This window comes from Fukomys damarensis, unplaced genomic scaffold, assembly GCF_012274545.1.
Source record: "Fukomys damarensis isolate Sample0158 unplaced genomic scaffold, DMR_v1.0_HiC HiC_scaffold_30, whole genome shotgun sequence".
NCBI classification, from domain to species: domain Eukaryota; kingdom Metazoa; phylum Chordata; class Mammalia; order Rodentia; family Bathyergidae; genus Fukomys; species Fukomys damarensis.
Genome location: NW_022900942.1, coordinates 11,314,598 through 11,326,319, shown reverse-complemented (window position 1 = coordinate 11,326,319; position 11,722 = coordinate 11,314,598). Strand labels below are relative to the sequence as shown.

Genomic DNA, 11,722 nt, shown 5'->3' with positions numbered 1-11,722 from the left:
CCCACTTTTCCTACACCTTTAGCCCTTTTCTTCCTATTTCACATTTTTAATTATCCCATTAGGCTCTTGTGTACTATTATAGTTTTTCACATCAGAGAAACTATTCGGTTTACACATATGTGACTTATTTATTTCACTTAGGAGTATATCCTCAATATGTATCCATTTTCCTATGAATGAATCTATTTTCTCATTCTTTATGGCTAAGTAATATTCCATTTTATAGAAAAACCACATCTTCTTTATCCAGTTTCCGACTGATGGGCAGATGGGCTGTTTCCAAGTTTTAGCTATTACAAACTGTGCTGCTATAAACATTGGTGTGCATATATCACTATGCTATGATTCTTTTGGAAAGATATCCAGCAGAGGGATGGCTGGGTCAAATGGAACCTCTAGTCCCAGCTCTTTGAGGTATCTCCATATTGATTTCCGTAGTGGTTGCACCAGTCTGCAGTCCCACCAACAATGGAGAAGGGTTCCTTTCTCTCCACAACCCTGCCAACATTTGTTATTGTTTGATTTCTTGATAGCAGCCATTCTTTGTGGGGTGAGGTGGAATCTCAGTGTTGTTTTCATCTGCATCTCTTGAATGACCAGTGATGTGGAACATTTTTTCATATATTTACTTGCTGCTTTTTACTTCTTTGTCTGAGAAATATCTGTTCATTTCAGATGCCCATTTTTGAATTGGGTCTTTATATTTGGGGGGCTGATTATTTTGAGCTCTTTATATATTCTAGATAATAGTCTTTTGTCTGAGGAGCAGCTGGTAAAAAATTTTTTCCCACATTGTAGGTTGTCTCTTAGTTCTGTTGATGGTTTCTTTTGCAGTGCAGAAGTCTTTTAATAAGATGAGATCCCAGTTGTTGATTTACAGCTGGGGAAATGCAGAGCACTTGGTAGTGGAAGAGGTCCTGAGGCTTAAGTGCACTAGTGCACTATTCAGGCTCCACTCTGTTTCACAGGGGACCTCCTGACATGCAAGTGGCTGCAGATTCCAGGGAGCTCTTTGGAACCGTTTCTCTTCTGCTCACACCCAACTTACTGGGTACCTGTTATTGAACATTCCTCAAAGTGCAGTTTAGATCAGAAAGTCTGACAGTAGCAAGTTTAGATCATGAGATTGCTATTTTACACAAATATTCAGAGGTAGCTAATTGAAACATTGTTCAGTGTGGTGTTATAATAGCAGTGAAGCTTTGTGTTAGCTTTGTGGATGGTGAGATTGGCAGGGTTATTAGATGGCCAGTTTGAAACTTGACCCCACAAAGTATAAGGTTAGCTCTTGCAGAACTAATCTTAAAACATACACAACCTCGCTATATTTCCTCATCTTACATTCATTGGTTAACTGCATTAAGCACATTAACACTAGATATTTAAGAAGGAAGTGGGGTCCATTTGTTGTGCTCATGGGCAAAAGAGAAAATGAAGCATTTTCCAGAGCAAGCCTCCTGCCCATTTTCACCATCCCAGCACCATGGAGAAGTCTAAGGGGAACAATGTAGGCTCTTGAGATAGAAGTTGGAGTTCACCCCTATCTGTTCATCTTGCCTGTGCTTTGGGAGCTGCAAGGCAGTCAGTCTAGGGATGATGTCTCATAGGATGCGTATGATGCCATACAGAATGGCCCTAGCCATACCCCAGGCCCAGGCTCAGACCATAGAGAACCTCTCCAAGGAGCCGTCCTTCAGAGCGAACTGGACTATTTCATCAGATGCCAACAGCATCTCTGTCAGGAATTTATTTTGTCTGATATAATCCACACAAAGGGAGGTAACTACCCTACTCCCTTATCTCACTGAGAAAGACAAGCTCAGCAAATCAGATCATGTTTCTGGTCAGGGTCTTGCTGATCACTGTATAAATCTGTCTTCACATCCAGGGCACTCACTGAACGAACAGAGCAAAATGAAAGACTGATAAAAGGAAACAGGGAGATATATCTTTTGTAAAGGGGAAAGAGACCAAGAGACTGATGGTAGAGGGAAGAGAAAGAGGGAAGAGGATGGGGATGAAAGAAGATTTAAGATAGGTCATGTACATATATTTCATGTACATGTACCAACTACTCAAAATGAATATAATCATTATGGGTTGAAACTAAAAAGAAAATGGGGGTAAGGGGATCTAGAGAGAGAAGGAGGGAAATGAATGAGGAGGGAAGGAGGAATAAAAAGAATTAAGATATATTAAGTACATATACCTAATCCCTAAAATGATTCTGAACATCATATACTGAAAATGTAGTAATACAACAAACACAAAAAGCCCTAAATAATGTGGCTTTGATTTCTCTTTCTCCTTTTTCTCCTTCTTCCCCTTCTCCCTCCTACTTCCATCTCTCCCTTTCTCTCTTTCTATCTTTCCTTCAGAGCCAATATTTATCAAAATTTTTGTGTAAAGGACAAAATCTGCTCTGCTTTTTAAGAAATATTCCCTGCCTTCAGACAAGTCTGTTTCCTGATTTTCCTCACCTGTAAACTAGAGATTAGCCTCTCTGCCTCACAAGCTTGTTGAAGGAATTAATTGCGGAAGCATCTGCAAAAGTCCTCTGGTGTACCAGGTCCTTTCTGGGGGTTGGTTTCTTCCTTCTTCCTTTCCTTTTTTTTTTTCTTAAAAGCGCATTTTAACTCACCTTGCTTCACTGGACTATCTTACTAAGAGGAAAAGCAAATATTGTTATTCAGATTTCATCATAGAGAAATGACAGCTTCCAGAAAGTGACGTGGCATGTCCTAGGTCCCTGAAGGGTTGAGGAACAGCGTAGAAACCAAATGGAGGTCTGGCTGCTGGGACCATAGTCTTTCAACACTTTGCAGATATTGGCTTGATTTATGTTTTATTAAATGTGATTTACTAGAAAATTCTTAAAGATGTCCAATGATATTTCAACAATTGTGTGCTTATTAAGTGTTAGTAATCTTTTTAGGAATATTAAAAGAACCTCAGCTCTACTTTCTAAGATGCATAGAAGTGCAACTGATATACTTGAGCAATCCTTATCCCCAAATGCCCTTATTTAGCCAAATGGCTGAAGGTCACTTACTTTCTAATGCATAATCCTCTACTCGTCCTGCATTTGTTCATCTGTGGTGAGTCTGTTCTATTCACTATGACTGATGATCATATTCGTACTATATCTATTATCCACATGTAATTGCCATTAGAGCTCTCCTACAAGTGTCCTGTGCTCTAGGAAAAACCTTGATCTCTCCTCTTAATGTGGTTTGCAGAGATATGAAGTTATAAATTATACAGAATGTGTGTGTGTGTGTGTGAGAGAGAGAGAGAGAGAGAGGAAGAGAGAGAGGGAGAGAAAGAGAGGGAGGGAGAGAAAGAGAGAGAGGGAGATTAAATCTCTATTGGGAAAGATATACATACAAATTTTAAAGGAGCTGTTCTGTGCCTTAATATTACCTAGTGAAAAACAACTTCCATTATGTTGCAAAAGCAAAGCCCTCAAACACATTGAAGGGCAGATTGAAATCATCACTGAAAAATAATAGATACTGGAAATAAAATTATGCTGAGGCTTAACAATCATTGAAAGGAAAAATTTTCTGATTTATTACTCCCAGAATTATAAGAAGAAGAACACTTTGCAATTGAGTAAATTTTCTTCAAAAATTCCTTTTCGGCTGGGCATGGTGGCTCGCGCCTGTAATCCCAGCACTCGGAAGGCTGAGGCAGCAGGATCGCTGTGAGTTAGAGACCAGCCTGGGCTACATAGTGAGTTCCAGGTCAGTCTCAACTACACAGTGAGACCCTGTCTCAAAAAACCAAAAAAAAAAAAATTCCCTTGGGGAGAAGGAAAAAAACGCCTTCCCTCCACTGTACAGTGAAGCCCTATGATTGGGTACTTCCTCTAGGAAATACTCCCCCAAATTTTTTGTCCTAGCATTACATTGATGGACCATGTTGGAGTGCATTCCTTGAGCACTGCCTTGAAATCTTTCCCTGAATCTCAGTTAAAACTTCAATGCTGTAAACAAAGCTTAATGAGGATGTAAAGGATCAACATGTTGAATATAAATAATAATTTAATGTATCTATATTGAATAAAACAAATCCCAGTTTATTTAAAAGACAAGTGGGAAATTTGTACAATTGATTTGTTTTGTTTTTAATCCAGGATCTCCCAGTGAATATCAAGCTCATTCTGGAAGGGATGGAAGAAGCTGGTTCTATTGCCTTGGAGGAATTTATCAGAAAAGAAAAGGACCGATTCTTCTCTAGCGTGGACTACATTGTGATCTCAGATAATCTATGGCTTAGCAGGAGGAAACCTGCACTCACTTATGGGACCCGAGGGAATAGCTACTTCCTGGTGGAGGTACTGGTGAACATTTATAGAGGGAGGCTGTGAACGGCAGGGAGGAATCCATTCTGAGATCTTGGAAAGGAATAGGAGGCTTTTACCTGGGACACAGCCTGGAAAATCACCGAAGACTTGAAGTTTGGGAGTGTGGTTCCATGAACTCTAGTGGTTTGCTTGTCTGCATTTTTTTTTTTTTTCGGAGAGAGAATTCCTAGGCATTTGTGACTCAATAACTAAAATATTCAGAAACTATCACTTTGGAATTTAGAGGCAGGAATAGCAGCCTATGGGAATGACTCCCAGGTCAAAGGCTGGGGATGCTGGAATATCACCATGGTGCCTGCCTGCTGAGCCTTTATGACAGAAGACCCAAGTGCCACTTATTGGTCAATATGACCTAATTATAAGGCTCAAATATTATGGACCAGATAGAAATACCATGCATTCTTAGCACTTAAAAAATGTGTGCCCATTGCTGGACATGAGAATGCTAAGTCTCAGGGGTATGGGATTGCATAAACAGTCCCAGGAAGTTTACTGTTACAAGATACAGATACAGAGATAATGTGGGGGTGAAAGGGAAAAGAATCAGAGACCTTAGTAGAAATCTCATTTAAAGAACTTGGATGTGAGAAGGAGAGATGGCTAGTGTGAATTCTTAGCCACACATGCAATGGAAAAATTATGTGGACCAGTATTCAAGACTCAAATAAAATAAAAGTTTATTATAGGAAAGAGACACAGTAGAGATGGCCACTTCACAGAGAGCAGCACTAGACAAAGGCACATTTCCTATTTATGGGGTCTCATCCTGGCTTCCTGTGCATCTTTCTTCCTTATCTGAGGAAGTGCATTAGCCTGCTTATTTGATTAACCATTTCCTTACTTTGCTTCTCTTATCATCTAAAAGTGCAGCTGCTTACTTTTTTCCTATCAGATGGTCATTCCTGTTAGCTCCCTGCCTCATCTGGAGGGAGCACAGAGTCCAAAAGAGCCTTCAGGAGGCTGAGGGAAAAGGGAGCAGCTGGAGACTTAGGAAAAAGGGGGATATTTATGAGAACAAAGGCACTGAGTTGGTGGGGGAGTCCTACCTAGTTAGGTGAAGGAATTAACCTCTTCTTCAAAGGTATCAGATGAGTAGAGATATAAACGTTGCAGAACATCTTTTGTTGTTGTTGGCCTTTATGATTATTTTCTGCTGGATAGGGAGTAGGTTTATCTGCAAAGCAGTGATGCCTCAAGTGGTTGCTATGAGGGGAGGGATAAGAAGACCAACTAGATCATGAAGTCTTAGGCAGGATAAGACTACGGTGTCATCTGTCTTTGCAGATAGGCCCCTTTCTGCAGCTTCACTCCATAGCCACAGCCAGAGAAAGCCTAGGAGGATAGGGATGGCCTCAGTTGGGGGTAATCCAAATGGGTGTGACAGAGAAAGTGGGGAAAAACAAATCAAAACAAGTACCATAGAAAGGTTGAGGTTATGAGCAGGGCTGTTGAGGTTTAGTAAAGAAAAATATAGACAGGAGGACAATAGTTTGGGAAATCTTGGAAGGGTCAAGGAATTCATCATCTTGTGAGGACCAAAGAGCAGGTAAATTAAAGAAGGAGGAGAGAAACTATGATCAGATGGAAGGACCTGGCAGCATAAGATTTTGCAGCTGAGACTATGAAGTGAAAGTGTTTTAGCTAGCATTATAGCCAAATAAAATCAAGATCTCAAGCTAAAGTAACTACATGGAAGATTCATCTGGCAGCACATTAAAGATGGATTAGGGCAAGAAAAATGCAGCTGGGCAAGGATGATGGAAGGGAATGAACTAAAGAGAAAAAATTTTAAAAACTCATTAGAATTGGTAATGTGATATACACAGGAGCAAGTAAGATGGTGGGAAGTAGGTGCAGAAGCTATCGAATGAAGTTCTAGATGTACTGAATTCCAGAAGGAAGCATGCTCAAGTGGAAGCAACCAAGGAACAGATTTAGATGAAAGCTCAAACCCGCAGGGATGAGGATTTAAAGATATGAACTTAGTAAATGGTATCACATAAGTAAGAACCAGTCAAGGATGAAGCTGTGAGGAGGAAGAAAAGAAGTTATTAGAGGAGACATCAAGAGAATTATCCTGCAGACAAGAAAAGAATAAACAGGAGACAGTTCTGAGAAATGGAGAATTTTTTAAGAGAGGTGATCTACAGTATGATATGAAGCTAAGAGCAAGACAACTGTATAAGCATTGATAATTTGTCCAAGGATGGCTTGGTGATCTTTGATAGAATCCTGTTAGTAGAATAGTTTGAGAGTGAAGTCAATTTCAGGAGATTCAGACAACAGAGAAAGGTATAGTGTTCAGTTCATGTCACTGAGAAACACAAGAAGTGAGGTTCTGTATGGAGGTCACCTACCTGTGTCTTAAAGGACACCACTAGGACATGATTTCCACCATGAAAAAATCTTTCAATGAAGAAACCAAATACAAATCTCCTTTCCCTATTTTACAGGTGAAGTGCAGAGACCAAGATTTTCATTCAGGAACTTTTGGTGGCATCCTTAATGAACCAATAGCTGACTTGGTTGCTCTTCTCGGTAATACCTTATTTTATTTCCCTTTGTAAGCATCAAGAAATCTCCTTTGGTTTCTGAACCAGCTCTGAATAAGGGTGTAGTACAAGAAAAACCATATTCTTAGCTTTCCCTCACCTTGGCAGGATAATGCCTATAATTAAGCCCATGTTATTTGTTTTCATGGAGTGAAGCAACTCCATTGGATATTGTTGCACATCTGGCCATACACAAGGATGAGAGTGTAGAGACCCAAAAGATTCAAGAGACTGAAGCTATCCACGGTTCTCTCTTTATAGTGGCCATAGTGACACTTCTGTATCCCTGGCATGCCATTTTGACTGCTAAGTCCACAAAGTGGTGAACAAAGGGGAAAGGTCCTAAGTGCTGTGGGAAAGAGGCACTCCAGACTCTCACAGAAGCCTCTAGAGTCATGCCATAGACAAAAGTCCTTCACCAACCTAGCTCTCAGCACTCAGGGACTGTGCATCTTAGCATATGGGTTCTATGTTATCCTTGCTTTTTCACAGACCAGCTGCATGACAGTGGGCACGTTTCCAGTCTAGTCTTCAGTTTTCTCATTTGCAAACTGGCATAGTCATATACTTACCTATTTGATTGTTGCTTTGAGGGTCCCAGAAGATGATGCATATAGAACACTTACTACAGTGCTGCAGCACAGTGCGTCTGTCGATGACTAAAGGTCTACCAGCCTGAGGAAGAAGTTATTTTTATCGAGGACTCCAGTGATGGTGCCAAATGAGTCATTCTGCTTGGCTTCTTCTTCTTCCTTTTTTTTTTTTTTAACCAGGAATCGAACTCAGGCCCTTGCTCTTGCGAGGCAGGCGGTAAAACCACTGAGCCAGATCCCTGGCCCTTGGCTTCATTTTTAAGGTTGCTGTGGCTTTGACACAGGGATGCCATATGTTTGCTGCTTGCACCCAACATCAAAGTTCTGCCCTTGACCTCCTCTGGGGTGACTGATGAGTGCAAATGGGTTTTTTCAGGCAGCAAATGTGCCTGGGCTTGATCTACTTGATAGCTTTTCTCTGCATCAGGGATGCCCAAGGTAGCTAAGGGAGGTTAAACGTCATGATCCTTACTTTCAGGAGCCCCTTCCACAGTGCTGGCAGGAGCAGTCACAATTTTATATTCACCCTTTCTTTGAAAAATGGGTTTAATTGCCAGGTGTGGTGGTGCTGTAATCCCAGCACTCAAGAGGCTGAGGCAGGAGGATCACCATGAGTTTGAGGTTAGCCTGATGTGCACATTGAGTTCAAAGCCATCCTAAACTACAAAGTGAGACCCTTTCTCAAAAATTAAAAGAAAATGGGTTTCACAAATTAAGCTTCAGGCACCACAATACCTGAATTTCCCTCCTCTGGATCTTCTAGTTCTTTTTGCAAATTTTATCTTGTGCCCATTTTGGGCAAATTGCCAAAAGCATGCGTCCATCCCTTTGGCCTTGGTAGTGCCACACAGGGTATGATCATCTCATGTGGCGTTTGGGGGTGGGGAGTATCCTCAAGGACTCCAGCACCATCTGTAGTTGTGGAGCTGCCTCCTTCATTGCCTCAAACTGAATAGTGAAATGATCCTATATTTCTGTCATTCATTCATCTGCCTACTATTATTCTATGGCCTAGTTTTCCTAAAATGTAACTTTTAAATAGAAAATCCCATACAGACAGAATACAGCATGGTATTTTCCTTAAAAGAATTTAACTAGTTCACAGACTAATTCAGATTGAATGTAATTTAATTTTGGTTAGGGGGCATGGTTTTCTACTTTACTAGAATGAATTTCCTCTTTCCTAGGAACTGCATCACCAAATCTTCATTTCAAGTCTGTCCTCCAGCATCATGGCTGCATGACATTTATTTAGAATGTGTGGCTTTAATCTAGCATACAATATTTCATTTACCCTCACAGATGCACATTGAATGGAATGAAAAAAAATAGCTTTATGTTTTTAGTTTTTGATACAAATCAAATAGACCATGACAAAGTAATTTCTGGATTATGCCCTCTCTGGTTTTCATGTTTTATACAAAATCAAAGGGATATAGGGTTAAGCGTTAGGGCCAGAGAAGTAGGAATTTTGCTTGCTGGCATGTTGAGTTGAGGTACAGATCCCCAGCAGCATGTTGACCCTTATGTCTCTCTCAGGGCCACTGCTAATCACAATGCCAAAGGGGAGCTGGCCTTGCTGTCCTCTTCTGCTGGCCAGCAGGTAGTATGGGTTCACCAGAAGACCATGAATCCAAGTCTCCCAGCCTCTGTCCATCTTGGGTGCCCATCTGAATGATCCAGATGACCATCACTATTATTGACAGCATCAAATGATAACTGAACACACATTACTTAAGCATAGGATGATCTCCACAGGGTTTAAAAAGCAAGGTCACATAAATCTCCTGTCTCCAAAGAGGCTTAACACTCAATAGGAGAGGTAAGGTATGGGGGAGGGACAGGAATATTTGGGTTCACAAATAGAGCTCTCACCTCTGTTTCCCCTTTGCAGACTTTTGACTCTGTTTTTCTAAAGTCACAAAGCAGAAAAGATGGTTGACCCAAGGGTGTTTTGGACAACCAAGTACTATCTAGTGTTATTTAAATGTTAAAATTTCAAGGCACTCCTGGGGATCAGGGTTATGCTTCCCATGAGCATCTTCAAGGCAGCACTCTCTGCCTCCCACGCATTTCTCAGGATGGTGGAGGTGGCTGTGGAATTTGCATTATGTTCTGAGGAGCATGATTTCAAGTGGAAAGGGAGCAGGATGGGAAGGAGTGAACTTTTGTTTTTGGTACCAGGGATTGAACTCTGGCCCTTGCGATTGCAAGGCAGGAAGCAGAACCACTGAGCTAAATCCCCAGCGCTAGGGTGTGAACTTTTTTTTTCTTTTTATTGAGTTTATTGGTACAATCTAGGTATACAATACAGTTACGTTCATCATTGGGATCTTGTACCTTTACATGACAGGTCTTGATTCTCATTTTTTCGGCCTTGTCCCTGCCCTCCCTTCACCCCCTCCTCCTCTCCCCATTTGCAAACACTTTATTTCCATTAGGCCTTGTCCCTGCCCTCCATTCACCCCCTCCTCCTCTCCCCGTTTGCAAACACTTTATTTCCATTTTTTCAGTTTCTCATATTTTTTTCCTCTCCCTTATTACCTTTCCCCCACCCTTCCCACTTTCCCTACACCTTTAGCCCTTTACTTACTATTTCGCATTATTAATTATCTCATTAGGATCCTGTGTACTATTATAGTTTTAGGGTATGAACTTTTAAAATGATGCTGAGAACTGAGGCCTGGGATGTTTACTGGCCATGTGCAGTGAGTGCTGGGAAAGCGAGTTCTGCTCAAATCCTGTTAGTAGGGCCTTATGTGTATTACACATTTTTGTAGCTCTGTCCTCAATAGGAGACTGTTGGCAGAAGTATAAGAATGGGCATCAAAGAAAAGATTTAGTGTTTGCATTATTAGTAGTTTTTTTATGATTCTGGTGAAAATGAGAGAGGGTAGATAGCGAATGATGATAGCATGTCCCAGTCTTTCAGCGCCAACTTATTTTTATGCTTGGATCTGACTAATGGAGTATGAATCACTTAGTCAGGGTACAATACAGTTAACTGGATTAATAGGAGTTGAGTGGGGATTTTGCAACTCAGCTTCAGAGCACAGTGGTCTCTACTACTGTCCCTATAACGTGGTCATAGAAGGAGTAGAAAGTCTGGGGGAAGCACTGTGAGACTAGGAGAGAGACTGAAGAAAGAGTTGGCCTGAAAGCAGAAAAGTGGTGTTTTCCCTTCATGCTCTGCTACCTTAGACTTTGAACACAATTCAAGCCTTAAACTTAGATCCCTTGAGATAATTCTCAAATTGCTGGGAAGCCTGTTACATATGACACTACCTCCATGCCTGTAGATTTTGTTAGGGTGCTTTGTTAGGGTGAATTGTGTCTACACAAAGGCAAGCAACCTGCTCCCATGGCAACAGACTTGTTACTTCGTGATCAGAGATGGTGACCTCACTGGTGGAAGGTTGGGGTTATCTTGTGTGTCTTCACATCCCAGCATTGATCTAGCACCTAGAAAAGAGGAGGTGTACAATAACTAGCCATTATAAATCTTCAAGACATGCTTTGTAATTGTTGACTTTAACAGGAAGATCTTAAGAGTGTCTCAGAGTAAAATTCCTCCTCTGACACTGTCAAATTATAATCATATTATACAATATGGAATGTTATTTATGAAGGGTTTTTAATTGAATAAAGTGTATCTAGATGGATTGAGTATTAATTTAACTGACTCATTTTTGTGTTATTTTATTCACTCACTTCAGGTTGCATTTATCTTTGATGTGTGTTTACTAAATCTCAGCATCAGCTTCTTTTATGGATGTTTTTCTCCACCCTGATTGATTCCAAAACTTTCATAAAGAGTAGATTAGTATATATACTCATTTACTATAAAAGATTCTGTGATCATGATAGATTAGACTTTAGGGGTATTATGCCTCTGATTAAAAATGAGAATTATACTATTAAGGGGGAATATAAAGGAGACATTTGAGAAGGGATGATGGAAATCTTGAGTTTCTCACTTTGTACATATATATTTTAAACTTTTTATAATTAACACATTACTTTTTAATTTAGAAACAATGAACAAAAACGAACCTTGTTTATGAAACAAAAGGTATGATTGAGAACTTGAACATTATGCCCTGATAAAATTTATTGTAGGGCCAGAGATTTAGCTTAGTGGTTCTGCTACCTGCCTCACACAAGGATCCGATCCCCAGTACAAAAAAAAAAAAAAAAAAAAATTATCA

At 40.4% G+C, this 11,722-nt stretch overlaps 1 protein-coding gene across 2 annotated transcripts in view; it reads left to right on the top strand.

The window, feature by feature from the left end:
* Positions 1-11,722, top strand: part of Cndp1 (carnosine dipeptidase 1) — a 53,943-nt gene that overhangs the window by 36,252 nt on the left and 5,969 nt on the right. For both annotated transcript variants that reach the window (XM_010610568.3, XM_010610511.3), the window contains exons 6-7: positions 4,139-4,339; positions 6,823-6,907. In XM_010610568.3, coding sequence (XP_010608870.1) covers positions 4,139-4,339; positions 6,823-6,907 — 286 coding nt within the window. The remainder of the gene's footprint in view (positions 1-4,138; positions 4,340-6,822; positions 6,908-11,722) is intronic.